Source organism: Macaca thibetana, chromosome 19 (assembly GCF_024542745.1).
Source record: "Macaca thibetana thibetana isolate TM-01 chromosome 19, ASM2454274v1, whole genome shotgun sequence".
Taxonomy (NCBI): Eukaryota; Metazoa; Chordata; class Mammalia; order Primates; family Cercopithecidae; genus Macaca; species Macaca thibetana.
Genome location: NC_065596.1, coordinates 25,714,533 through 25,729,003, shown reverse-complemented (window position 1 = coordinate 25,729,003; position 14,471 = coordinate 25,714,533). Strand labels below are relative to the sequence as shown.

Here is a 14,471-nt window from a genome sequence, read left to right as displayed (position 1 = left end):
CGGCCTCTATCTATCTTTTTGAGAGGTTCTCAGTCTGTCACCTAGGCTGGAGTGCAGTGGTGTGATCCTGGCTCACTGCAACCTCCACCTCCTGGGCTCAAGTGATCCTCCCACCTCAGCCTCCTGAGCAGCTGGGACTACAGGCACAGGCCCAGCTAATTTTTGTATCTTTTGGTAGAGACAGGGTTTCGCCATGTTTCCCAGGCTGGTCTCAAACTCCTGGGCTCAAACAATCCTGCCCACCTCATCTCCCAAAGTGCTAGGATTACAGGCGTGAACCACTGCACCCAGCCCACAAATTATTTTTGAGTGTCTATTTCTATCAGGCCCCTACTGTGCACAAGTCAACCCTGGCCCTTCCCCCTTGGTGAAGGACGTCTCCTCCTCTCCAAGAGTCCCCGTCTCCAGCTGCTTTTTCTGGCCAATTCCTCTCTGGTCCCTGAGCCCTTCCTCCGTAGGTCTCCCTCCTTAGTGTCTATAGGGCTCATTAAGGCTGGGTGGGGCCTGAGCCTGCCCTGCCAATCCCATCCTCTTTGAGTGCAGGCTTCCTGCCTGCCCTCCTGGACCTGGGATTTATTGTCCGCCACACCAGCCTGGGGGCTCCCAAGATGCTGGCCCCCTGGACAGTGGGTCCTAGCTGCAGGGGAGTGACTTACTCCGGGACATGTGGACTGTGGCAAGGCGGCGGTACAGTGCCTTCTGCCGGGGGTCTGGGTGGAAGCCACTCTTGGTGAAGTAAACGTGGATGTAGATGGAGCCGTTCTGCTGGACGCTCTGCAAAAGCGGGAAGGTCAGGTGGGCAGGCTGGGCAACTGGGGTGAAGGAAACGTTAAAGCCCTGCCTGGCACCCGTCCCCAGCAGTTTCCTCCCCGTCAATTCTCTGGCCATTTACTGAGTACTCAGGGTGAGGCATGTAGTTGGGTGGCAGTAAATGGGGGGAAATGCTGGAGTCAGACTCAGACGCCCACTCTACCCGCCATGGCCGTGTGAGCTCAGCTTCTCTCTAAGCCTCAGGGCCCCACCTAGAGGATGCGAGGTCCCCACAGCACTGACCTGAGGGTACTACTGCAGGGACTACCTGGAGCACTGGCACACAGCTCAGTCAACAAGCTCTCGTTAAGCTCACTCAACAGGAAGAAGCAGCTGACCGACATGGAGCTCCTACTACGGGCCAGACCTTGCCCTGGGCACTTCAGACAATAGCTCCCTAATCTAATGAGTTAACACACATGTAACATGTCAACCGTATGCAATGGGTCATGTTACCACCCCATTTTGTAGATGAGGCAAACGGGGCTCATGCCAAGGGGTCATACAGTGTGTGGCAAGTATGCAGATGGAAACCCAGTCTGTGGGCTCCTGGGTGCTACTCCCTGCTACCTCCAGCTAGCCCCTCTCTGCCCAAGTCTTCCTCATTATCTCATCAAGTCTCCTTGCCTCCCAGGGAAGGGGGACTATTCTCACTTGATACAGATGAGGAAACTGAGGCTTCGAGAAGGGAGGCAAGTTGTCCAGGGGCACTGAGTGGAGACAAAGGCGAGCACTGAACCTCTCTGATCTTTGAGCAGAGCTCGGATTCACTTGGTCCCATTGTGTTCTCCTCACTCTCCTGTCTTTTTTAGAGATGGGGTCTTGCTGTGTTGGCCAGGCTGGAGTGCACTGGCTATTTGCAGTTGTGATCGTGGCACACTACAGTTCTACACTCCTGGGCTCTAGCCGTTCTGCCACCTCAGCCTCCTGAGTAGCTGTGCTTACAGGCACGTGCCACTGTGCCCAGCATTCCCGCCTTTTAAGTCCACTCAGACCCCACCTTGAAGCTTCAACTTAGATCCAAGCCCTTGGAAGCAGATCCCCCTGCTGGGCCTGCCAGGCCCTGGTCCTTCCTTGGATCTTGGGGCAAGGCCTGGGGGCTGGGCTTGAGGTCTCTGTGGGAGCCACCTCTCAGTGCAGGTCAGAAAGTCCAGCTGGGTGGGGTGGTCCATGCCTGTAATCCCAGCACTTTGGGAGGCTGAGGTGAGAGGATCACTTGAGCTCAGGAGTTTGAGACCAGCCTGGGCAACATGTTGAGACCCCATTTCTACGAAAAACACAAAAAATTAGCTGGGCATGGTGGTGCATGCCTGTTGTCCCAGCTACTTGGGAGGCTGAGGTGAAAGGATGGCTTGAGCCCATGAGGTTGAGGCTGCAGTGAGCTATAACTGTGCCACTGCACTCTAGCCTAGGCAACAGAGCAAGACCCCATCTCAAAAAGAAAAGAATGATGGCTGGGCATGGTGTCTCACACCTGTAATCCCAGCACTTTGGGAGGCTGAGGCAGGCGGATCACTTGAGGTCAGGAGTTCAAGACCAGCCTGGCCAACATAGTGAAACCCTGTCTCTACTAAAAAAATACAAAAATTAGCTGGGTGTGATCATGTGTGCCTATAATCCCAGCTACTCAGGAGGCTGACACGAGAACCACTTGAACCTAGGAGGTGGAAGCTGCAGTGAGCCAAGGTCGCGCCACTGCACTCCAGACTGGGTAACAGAGCGAGACGCTGTCTCAAAAAAAAAAAAAAAAAAAAAAAAAAGACTGTGTTCACATTCTGCTTCTAGCCACCCAGACAGAAATAGAACAGAAATGTGCCCTCCACCCCAAAGCTGAGAAGGCCTGCTGGGGAGAAAGGAATGAGGGCAGCTATCTTGGACTCAGCCAAAGAAGGCCCCAAAGAGATGTCCCTTTCACTTGTTCGGTACTTGTTGATTCTGTCCCCAGCCCCACATTGGGCAGTGCTGGGGATGTGGAAGTGATCTAGGCAGCCCAGCCTTATTATCACAAGGCTCACAGTCCCATGCAGGAGTCCCAGTGAGGCCCCAGAGTGGGCTGGGATGGGGAAGTCCAGCAGGTGTGACAACCCAGAGAGGGTGCTTAACCAAGTCTGAGTGCTCTGGGGTCAGGGAGGGCTTCCAGGAGGAGGCAGGATTTGAGCCTAGGGCTGCAAGAGTCCACAGCCATAGAGCCTGAGTCTGAATCTCTCATGCAATGTGGCCTTGGGTAAATGACCTTCCCTCTCTATGTCTCAGTTTCCTCATATGTCAAATGAGAATAGCAGTTCCTGCTTCAGAGGGTTTCTGGTAGGTTTCCATGAGTCAGCCTAGCTTAGTACCCTGCACTTAGCTCAATCAACATTAACTAATGTTATTTTGAAATGGGGCTGCCTGATAAACCGGTGATAGGCAAACATCCCCAAGGACAATTACTAATCTTTCACTGGTTTCAAGTCAAGGACTGCACAACCTTAGAGGTAGCCAGCAGGGTCCCAGGCCAATTCCACCCATATCTACCTTTTTCATAGGGGAAAGTGAAGCCCAGAGACCTCAGGGACCAGCCTGTGGTCACAGAGCGTGTGAGCCCAAGGAAGGGCCAAGCCTGGAGCCCAAACTCCACACTGTCTCAGCAAGGAGCGGACTGGAGGAAAGGTCCTTCAGTGCCAGTCAAGCAGCCATGGGGCCAGAAACCAAGAGCTGCCCCCACCTGTGGGATGTCAAGCTCAGCAAAGTGCTCATAGCAGCCGTCTGAGTTCTCGCCGCTAGTCCAGTCGCCATACACAAGATCGTGCTGCTCCCAGAAGAGTGCCGACGTGGCGTTGAAGTCTGTAAAGTGCTCGTGCTCTGAGATGTACACATGCAGGTTCTGTTGGGACAGAAGGCGACAGAGCTCAGGCCCTCTCTTGAGAGCCTTTGCAGGCTGGCTAAAGAGTAGATGAAGAGCTATGGCAGCGGTCAGCACACGTAGAGGAACAGTAATTACAGAGGGCAGGGGAGAGGAGAGAGGAAGAGCAGCAGAGAGAACATATTTTCTCTTTTCTCATACCACCATGTCTGTCCTGGTCTGAACCTGTGAAGTCAATGAACAAAGAACACTTGGAGACTGGCCAGTCTGCCAATTAGAATTTAGGGGTAGGAAGGGGCAGAAGCTCCCTGAATGATCTCCTGCCCTAGTGGCTGCTGGGCCTTCCTGGTCAGAGCTCTGCAGGCTATGGACAAAGCAGTCCAGAGCTACAAAAGCACTGTCAGCCGCCGGGCATGGTGGTCCACGCCTGTAATCCCAGCATGTTTGGAGGCTGAGGCAGGTAGATCACTTAAGGTCAGGAGTTCGAGACCAGCCTGCCCAAAAAGGTGAAACCCCATCTCTACTAAAAATACAAAAAATTAGTGGTGGCACATGTCTGTAATCCCAGCTACTCGGGAGGCTGAGGTAGGAGGATCACTGGAGCCCGGGAGGAGGAGGTTGCAGTGAGCTAAGATTATGCCACCGCACTCTAGCCTGGGTGACAGAATGAGACTCCATCTAAAAAAAAAAAAAAAACACAACAAAACCATTGTGACCCAACAAGAACTTCCTCCTTTCTCAAGCCCCCATGGCCATGTTTGCTCAGAAAAGCCTAGACTGACAGGTCTAAACACTTTTGCTCTGGACGCTCCTGAAGCCCTGCCCTGCCCATGCCCAAGCCCACTGTGGAAGTGCAGGTCTCCTCTCCTTCTGTGCCTACCTCCCACCAGCCTCTGCTGGTTCCCCGCCCTCCCCACCTCTCACACTACCTCCCTTGCACATATCCCGCTGCAACCTTAGAAGGCTGAATATATTTTGAAATACGACATCCAAAGACCCTGGTTAGATATTTTAACCAAATGAATTTCCTTTTTCTTTTGGGTGACACAGGCTTCATGTGCTGGGGATGGACCCAGGTGACACAGGTCTCATGTACTGGGGATGGGCCTAGAGTTCCTCAACCCTGGACCTGTTTTCCTAGACCTGCCAGTGGGCAGGGACCTGGTCTGTCCCGACTGCTGACATCACTCCTCCACATTCCACCCCTCCTTGCCCCATCATCTCCAAGTCTGCCCTACCACTGGCAGTTACCATTAAAGTGTCTTTGGGGAACAGGTTGCGGCTGGCGACACGTGGGGCTCCTCCGGGGCCCGTCTGGTCCTGAGGGGCCGGCCCTCGGCGGAACCAGCTGCTGATGGCCCAGATGATGAAGATCCTGAGGAGAGAAGCAGCAAGGTGGTGAGTCCCCAAGCCTTGGGTCTCTGCAACAGACCCGCCTGACTTCCTTCTGACTTGGCACATGCTGGCACCTGACCTGGGGCTAGTGACCAAGTCAGGGAGGCCCTGAGAAGGTAGTCACAGGGCTGGCAAGAAGACAAGATGTCCCCAAAGACCACATCTGGGGAGGGAGCCCAGATGCCACCGTTTGCCAGTGCAGGGGGGGCTGGCACTGCCCTGGTCTGCATGCAGACCCTTGACTCTAAGTCCTCCAAGAGCTCCTGGTGACCACAGGGCTGCAGGGGCTGACTCTTGAAACCTCAGTCTGGGAAACCTGCCATCCAGCCCCTTGGGACCCCCCAGAGAGGATACTAAGACTCTGGAACCCCTTCAGTGTGCAGATGGGTGAATTAAAAGAAAAACGAAATAAAGAAAACATAATAATAAACATGACATTTCTGAAAGGAAGAATCTGGAATCCCAGCACTTCAAAAGCATAGAACTGGGGATGGTTAATGGCTACAAAAAATAGAATGAACGAGATCTAGTATTTGGTAGCAAAACAGGGCAACTATAGTCAATAGTAATTTAATTACACATTTTAAAATAACTTAAAAAGTATAGAGGCTGGGCATGGTGGCTCACGCCTGTAATCCCAGCATTTTGGGAGGCCAAAGTGGGCAAACTGCGAGGTCAGAGATCGAGATCATCATGGCCAACATAGTGAAATCCCGTCTCTACTAAAAATACAAAAATTAGCTGGTCCTGGTGGCATGCGCCTGTAGTCCCAGCTACTTGGGAGGCTGAGGCAGGAGAATCACTTGAACCTGGGAGGCAAAGGTTGCAATGAGCCCGAAGGCACAGAAGCTTAGAAAGAGCAACATTTCTGAACTTCAGCGGAATTTCTGGAGAAGCAGATAGTAAGCGATAGGTTAGTTCCAATTTTAGTAACAGTGGGCTAAATTATTCAGACCAACCCTCTCAATGGAAAGAATTGAAAAAGCTTGAAAAAATTAATACACTACGAAGACATCAATGTATTTTATATTTATAATTATACATATTGATAGGATGAGAATATATGCTGCTCACGTATTCTCATATTTGTTCTCATGCATATAATTTTTATCAAGTTTACATATGAATATATACAAATAGCTCTGAAGAATGAACAAGACTGTAGGCTACCAAACCTTCAGGCAAAGACTGAAGGGAAAGTAGGAATCCTAAAGTAGTAAAGGATGGGCCATGCGCGGTGGCTCACGCCTGTAATCCCAGCACTTTGGGAGGCAGAGGCAGGTGGATCACCTAAGGTCAGGAGTTCGAGACCAGCCTGGCCAACATGGTGAAACCCCGTCTCTACTAAGAATACAAAAATTAGCCAGGAGTGGTGGCAGGCGCCTGTAATCCCAGCTACTCAGGAGGTTGGGGCAGGAGAATTGCCTGAACCCAGGAGAAGGAGGCTGCAGTGAACCGAGATTGTACCATCGCATTCCAGCCTGAGCGACAAGAGCAAAAAGTCCGTCTCAAAAAAAAAAAAAAAAAAAAAAAAAAAAAGAAGTAAAGGATCCTGGATTTGCAGGTCTAGGAAAAAAAAAATAAGTAAAGGAGCCCTATAAGCTTCTTCATGTGTCTGAGGACATCTGCTAGGTGTTTTGATAGGTGACAAAAATGCTGGTCTAGGCTGGGTGCGGTGGCTCGCACCTGTAACCCCAGCATGCTGGGAGGCAGAGGTAGGTGGATCGCTTGAGCCCAGGAGTTTAAGACCAGCCTGGGCAACATGGTTTCTACAAAAAATACAAAAATTAGCCAGGCATGGCAGCGCGCACCATGCCTACAGTCCCAGCTACTCAGGAGGCTGAGGTGGGAAAATCACCTGAGTCCAGGAGGTTGAGGCTACGGTGAACCATGATCGCGTCACTGCACTCTGGTCTGGGTGACAAAGCGAGACCCCGTCTCAAAAAAAAGAAATGCGGCCGGGCGCGGTGGCTCAAGCCTGTAATCCCAGCACTTTGGGAGGCCGAGACGGGCGGATCATGAGGTCAGGAGATCAAGACCATCCTGGCTAATACGGTGAAACCCCGTCTCTACTAAAAAAATACAAAAAACTAGCCGGGCGAAGTGGCGGGTGCCTGTAGTCCCAGCTACTCGGGAGGCTGAGGCAGGAGAATTGCGCGAACCCGAGAGGAGGAGCTTGCAGTGAGCTGAGATCCAGCCACTGCACTCCAGCCTGGGTGACAGAGCAAGACTCCGTCTCAAAAAAAAAAAAAAAAAAAAAAAAAAAAGAAATGCTAGCCCAGGGCACATATGACGTATGAGGTAACCAGAGACCTACCCTACAGAAAACTAAGACCCTGCAAGGCGCAAGGCTCCACCCCTAGGAAGGAGGGAACCAGGCGACCTACTCATTTCCAGGAGTTACACACCAGGTATGCAGGGCCAAGTATGCAAGGCCACTCGTGGGACAAGGAGTCATGCAGGGCAGCTCAAGACCTGAACCTGGTGCAAAGAAACCTGGGACTTGGTAATGTCCCCAGGCAGAAGCAAAGGCAATCCTCTCTGTAGAAAAATATGCTCATCCTAGCCCTGAAATTCCTATAAATAACTTTTCAAGTATAATGATCAGGACACAGACAGAGATAAGCCAGGCACAAAAGCAAACAAGATATTATGAGTGAGAATCAGCACCAACAACAGATACCAAAAACAAAACGAGGCTGGGCGTAGTGGCTCACACCTATAATCCCAGCACTTTGGGAAGCCAACACTTGAGGTCAGGAGTTTGAGACCAGCCTGGCCAACATGGTGAAACCTCATCTCTACTAAAAATACAAAAATTAGCCGGGCGTGGTGGCAGGCACCTATAATCCCAGCTACTCAGGAGGCAGAGGGAGGGGAATCACTTGAACCTGGGAGGCGGAGGTCACAGTGAGCCGAGATCACGCCACTGGATGCCAGTCTGGGTGACAGAGTAAGACTCCATCTCAAAAAAAAAAAAAGTCCTTAAAGAGAAGGAATATTCCTTATTGATTTCTTCTTCCCTCCTGTTGCCTGGAGTGTGGATGTGATGGCTGGATCTTCAGCAGCTGTCTTGGGCTATGAGGATAAAGGGAAAAACCTAGCAATGGTGGAACAAACAGCAAGAAGGAGTCTGGGTCACTGAAGACTGTTGAATCCTAGTCTGCTTCCATCCAGACTGGTATATCAGAGAGAAATTAATCTCTACCGTGTTAATGGAGGTTTCTCAGCTGCATGCAGCCATGTGATTATTAAATGATTCAAGTACTTATTAATTACCGGTATGATAACCATATAGCAGAAGAGGTTACGAGCCCAGCTTACTGTGACCTCAGTGGTCAACTTCAGTGGTTGAAATGGAGATAATAACAGCTCCTACTCTCATAGGGTAGTTTGTAAGCATTACACGCATTAAATTACATATATATAGATGTTTATATAGTGTGTATATATATCTGAAATACACACACACACACGCGTACCTCAGAATGGAACCTAGACATACCCAATACGTGATTTAGAAGTGTTAGCTATTACTGTTATTTTAATCATAGGAAAAATGCATACAAAAAACTTTGGAGTGGAAAAACACTATGAGTGAATTCTACTGTGGGTGGGGTGCCTCCCTGCTGAGCCCTGATCGGGGCAGGATCAGGCACAGGGACTTGCCTCTGCCTATAGAAGCCACGAGGCCTTGGAGTCCAGGGTCTCAGGGGCCATGGCCCAGATGAGCCATCTGCTACCTCCCTATGAAGTCCCTGATACGCATGGCTGGGGAAGGCCTGGACCTGGCAATCTCTGGGGTACCAATGCCTCCAGCAGAGGCTCTCATTTTAGTAAACACACCTGGGGAGAGTGTGGAAGCAGTGATGCCTCCAGGCAGCTCTGCCCCTGGCTTAGTGTGTGGCCTGTGGGGGTCCTAACCCCTCTGGGCTTCTAGGTTCCCATGTGCAAAACAAGGCCAGGCCTTTTTGGATTCCAAACCCCTAGTCACCTGAAGAACATCTGTGTGTATCTACATGCCCACAGTTCCGTGGACCCTCTCAGAGGGCTCATGGCCACAGCCCCTCATCCATGCGCCCAGGCCTGCAGGAGACTGGACCTCTCTAATGCTTCCTGATACACTTGAGTAAGCAAAGAAAACAGACATTAAATCCTCTCTCCCACCCAAATAGGTATTCTACATTCACAGGTTCAGAACATTTTTAAATATATGAAAAGACGTATAATCAAAACTCTCCCTCCCACCCCGTTCCTTTATATACCCAGTTCCTGCTCCACCTCCCACTCCAGGTAACCACATGTGCTCAAAACCACAAACACCACAGACACCACCCGCTATCCAGAAAGGCTATTCCTGCATAATCAGCTTCAAACTACAAGGAGTTCATGGGCCCCTGAAAACAAACCCTGAATCCCATTTTAAGAACTGCAGCCAAGACGGTCTCTGAGCACCCACCCGAACTGATGTTTGATGCTGCCTCGTTCTAAGAAAGGAAATTAGCCTACAGTGTGACTTGTATTAAAAATGTCTCTCTGAAGGAAGCTCCCTATGCACTGACGTGGAAAGATTTCGAAGATATATTGTTAATGAAAAAAATCAAGGAGCAGAACAGTGTGTAAAACAGGCTATCGCTTATGTAAAAACGAAGGGAAAGATAAAAATAATTTTCATGCAGAGCAGCTTGCAGCATGCAAAAAAAAGAAGGTGATATATAAGAAAATCTGAAGTCTTTACGTGGCCATGGGGAGGGGAGATGAAGTGAAGACGATAAGGGACAGGGGCCCATGACAGAAGCTTAGGGCACATGGCAGGAATTTTTGAGGCACACATGTCAGTTTTGCAACTTATCAGAGTGGGGAGGTTTCTTTCCTGCACAGTTTCTCAGTGTCCTGTGTGACACTCTTGGAGGACACCAGGCAGGCGGTTCTGCTCTAGTCTAGAATGTGATCGGTGACTATATCAGGGATCATGAGTTGTGTTTTTTTTTTTTTTTTGAGACGGAGTTTCGCTCTTGTTGCCCAGGCTAGAGTACAATGGCACGATCTCGGCTCACTGCAACCTCCACCTCCCAGGTTCAAGTGATTCTCCTGCCTAAGCCTCCTGAGTAGCTGGCATTACAAGCACAAGGCACCACGCCCAGTTAATTTTGTATTTTTAGCAGACACTGGTTTCTCCCTGTTGCTCAGGCTGGTCTGGAACTCCCAACCTCAGGTGATCCACGCGCCTTGGCCTCGCAAAGTTCTGGGATTACAGGCATGAGCCACTGCACCCGGCCTCATGAGCTATTTCTTTTAACTCTTTCACTATATATTTCCTAAGGTTTTTGTTTGTTTGAGACACAGTCTCACTCTGTTGCCCAGGCTGGAGTACAGTGGTATGATCATGGCTCATTGCAGCCTTGACCTCCTGGGCTCAAGCGATCCTCCCTCTTCGGCCTCCCTAATACCTGGGACTACAGGTGCGCACCATCACACCCAGCTAATTTTTTAGTTTTTTAAAGAGATGGGGTCTTGCTGTGTTGCTCAGGCTGATCCTAAGGTTTTTGTTTGTTTGTTTGTTTGTTTTTTGTTTTTTTGAGACAGGGTCTTGCTCTGTCACCCAGGCTGGAGCGCAGTGGCCGGATCTCAGCTCACTGCAAGCTCCGTCTCCCGGGTTCACGCCATTCTCCTGCCTCAGCCTCCCGAGTAGCTGGGACTACAGGCGCCCGCCACCTCGCCTGGCTAGTTTTTTGTATTTTTTTTTTTTTTTTTTTTTGAGACGGAGTCTCGCTGTGTCTCCCAGGCTGGAGTGCAGTGGCGTGATCTCGGCTCACTGCAAGCTCCGCCTCCCGGGTTCACGCCATTCTCTCGCCTCAGCCTCCCGAGTAGCTGAGACTACAGGCGCCCGCCACCACGCCCGGCTAGTTTTTTGTATTTTTAGTAGAGACGGGGTTTCACCGTGTTAGCCAGGATAGGTTTTTTGTATTTTTTAGTAGAGACGGGGTTTCACCGGGTTCGCCAGGATGGTCTCGATCTCCTGACCTTGTGATCCGCCCGTCTCGGCCTCCCAAAGTGCTGGGATTACAGGCTTGAGCCACCGCGCCCGGCCCTGGTTTTTTTTTTTTTCACGTTGAACAACAAAAGGAATCATGGCCGACATCGTCTGAGTGTGTGCCAGGTCCCGCACCTCTCAGTTGACACGAATTATCTTGGAATCCTTTTGATGCACCCTAATTGTCAAGATTCCTGTCTGTGAAGTGGAAAGTGAGTCTCAAGAAGGGTGATCACCTGACCAGGCCACAGAGTTCAGAGGTGGCAGGGCTGATATGTTAGCAGGGCTGTGCTCTTACACGCTGTCTGACACTACCTGCCCCCCGCCTCCTAATTTTTTCTCTATTTTAAACAACTCTTATCTGTGAGCATCTATATATAATCCCATTTAGGGTCAATTACAAAAGTGTGTGCTTATGGGATGGCCACCGATACATTACACTTTTTCTTCTTTCTTTTTTTGTTTTGAGATGGAGTCTCTGTCACCCAGGCTGAAGTGCCTGGCTCACTGCACGCTCTGCCTCCGGGGTTCAAGTGATTCTCCTGCCTCAGCCTCCCCAGTGGCTGTGACTACAGCAGCCCGCCACCATGCCTGGTTAATTTTTTTTTTCTTTTTCATAGAGATGGGGTTTCACTATGTTAGCCAGGATGGTCTCGATCTCCTAACCTGGTGATCCGCCCGCCTTGGCCTCCCAAAGTGCTGGGATTACAGGCGTGAGCCACAGCACTCACCCCACATTACACTTTTTCATTGCTTTTTTTCTTTTCACTCTTCTGTATTGTTTGAACTACTTAATTTGGTAAAGTAAACACACATTAATTATAAGTTAAGGGAAACAAGTAATAAGATTTTACGGAAGAGATAAGTAGCTGCCCCCCCAAAACCACTCTCCTCTTCTTCCTCAGTAATAGAAGTCCTGCTTTCCAGCAGGGTGCTCAGTTTCCCAGATTAAAGACCACATTTCCCAGCCTCCTGTGCAGCTGACCATGGCCACGTGAAGACATTCTAGCCAAGGGAATGATTGTTTCATTTTCTTTTTTTTTTTTTTTTTTGAGACGGAGTCTCGCTCTGTCACCCAGGCTGGAGTGCAGTGGCCGGATCTCAGCTCACTGCAAGCTCCGCCTCCCGGGTTCACGCCATTCTCCTGCCTCAGCCTCCCGAGTAGCTGGGACTACAGGCGCCCGCCACCTTGCCCGGCTAAGTTTTTGTATTTTTAGTAGAGACAGGGTTTCACCGTGTTAGCCAGGATGGTCTCGATCTCCTGATCTCGTGATCCGCCCGTCTCGGCCTCCCAAAGTGCTGGGATTACAGGCTTGAGCCACTGCGCCCGGCCTATTTTCTTTTTCTTTTTTTTGAGACACAGTCTAGCTCTGTCGCCAGGCCTGAGTGCAGTGGCGCAATCTCAGCTCATTGCAACTTCCATCTCCCAGGTTCAAGCAATTCTCCTGCCTCAGCCTCCCAAGTAGCTCGGACTACAGGCATGCGCCACCACACCCAGTTAATTTTTGTATTTTTAGTAGAGATGGGGTTTCACCACGTTGGCCAGGATGGTCTCGATCTCTTGACCTCGTGATCCGCCTGCCTCAGCCTCCCAAAGTGCTGGGATTACAGGCGTGAGTCACTGCACCCGGCGGGATGATTGTTTTAAACATCTCTGCTGTGCAATTCCTTCTATCTGATAAGAAGGGGAGCTGACTGCCTAATTGCACGGTGTGGTCTCTTATTTTGCTAAAATACATCTCCAAAAAGAAAAAAAATAAAAGGAATATCTATTTTGCAGAGGAGTAAACAAAGGCTCAGAGAAAAGAAGGTGGCTGTCACCAGGTCTAGGCAGGAAGGATAGAACCCAGTGCCAAGCATATTTTCCCGCTACCACCCAGCATCTCCCCAGGGCCTTGGAGAGAAGCTGGGCTTTGAAAAAGCAGGCCCTGGGGTTCCACTGCCCAGGAATAGCATGTGAACCCACAGGTAAAAGGGTCACCACCAGGCAGTCACAGAAGGACAAATGCTGATTCCACATACAGGAGCTAACTAGAGTAGTGAAAGAGACAGGAAATAGAAAGGTGGCTGCCAGGTGTTGCAAGGAGGAAGAAATGGAGACCTGGTGTCTGACGGGTATGGAATTTCAGTTTGGGAAGAGGAAATTCTCAGGATGGATAATGGTGATGGGGGCACAACAGTGGAGATGTACTTAATGTCACAGGACTATATACTTAAAAATGGTTAAAATGGGCCAAGCGTGGTGGCTCACGCCTGTAATCCCAGGACTTTAGGAGGCTGAGGCGGGTGGATCACCTGAGGTCAGGAGGTCAAGACCAGCCTGGCCAACATGGCAAAACCCCATCTCTACTAAAAATACAAAAATTAGCCAGGCATGGTGGCGGATGCCTGTAATCCCAGCTACTCAGGTGGCTGAGGCAGGAGAATCGCTTGAAACCAGGAGGCAGAGACTGCAGTGAGCCGAGATTACACTATTGCACTCCAGCCTAGGTGACACAGTGAGATTGTCTCAAAAAAAAAAAAAAAAAAAAAAAAAAAAAAAAAAAAAAAAAAAAAAAAAAAGGTTACAATGAAAACATAGGTTAAAATTGTAAAATTGATATTACGTGCAGATGTGGGCTGAACCATGTCTCCTGAAATTCATATGTTGAAGTCTTAACCTTCAGCACCACCATGACTGGATTTAGAGACAGGGTCCCCTAACTTTTTTTTGCGATAAGGTCTCACTCTGTTGCCCAGACTGGAGTACAGTGGTGTGATCTCAGCTCACTGCAGCTTCAACTTCCGAGGGTCAGGCTGGGCGCAGTGGCTCACGCCTGTAATCCCAGCACTTTGGGAGGCCAAGGTGGGTAGATCATGAGGTCAGGAGTTCGAGACCAGCCTGGTCAACATAGTGAAACCCCATTTCTACTAAAAAAAAAAAAAAAAAAATTAGGCCGGGCGCGGTGGCTCAAGCCTGTAATCCCAGCACTTTGGGAGGCTGAGGCGGGTGGATCACGAGGTCAGGAGATCGAGACTATCCTGGCTAACACGGTGAAACCCCGTCTCTACTAAAAATACAAAAAAAAAAAACTAGCCGGGCATGGTGGCGGGCGCCTGTAGTCTCAGCTACTCGGGAGGCTGAGGCGGGAGAATGGCATGAACCCGGGAGGCGGAGCTTGCAGTGAGCCGAGATCACGCCACTGCACTCCAGCCTGGGAGACACAGCGAGACTCCGTCTCAAAAAAAAAAAAAAAATTAGCCAGGCGCTGGGTGCAGTGGCTCACGCCTGTAATCCCGACACTTTGGGAGGCCAAGGCAGGTGGATTGCCTGAGGTTGGGAGTTTGAGACCAGCCTGACCAACATGGAGAAATCCCATCTCTACTAAAAATACAGAAATAGCTGGGCAT

At 50.2% G+C, this 14,471-nt stretch overlaps 1 protein-coding gene across 2 annotated transcripts in view; it reads right to left on the bottom strand.

Annotated features, from left to right (window-relative positions):
- Window positions 1-14,471, bottom strand: part of CLPTM1 (CLPTM1 regulator of GABA type A receptor forward trafficking) — an 81,593-nt gene that overhangs the window by 16,449 nt on the left and 50,673 nt on the right. For both annotated transcript variants that reach the window (XM_050772112.1, XM_050772111.1), the window contains 3 exons: window positions 4,904-5,027; window positions 3,515-3,673; window positions 657-774 (listed from right to left, as the gene is read on the bottom strand). In XM_050772112.1, coding sequence (XP_050628069.1) covers window positions 657-774; window positions 3,515-3,673; window positions 4,904-5,027 — 401 coding nt within the window. The remainder of the gene's footprint in view (window positions 1-656; window positions 775-3,514; window positions 3,674-4,903; window positions 5,028-14,471) is intronic.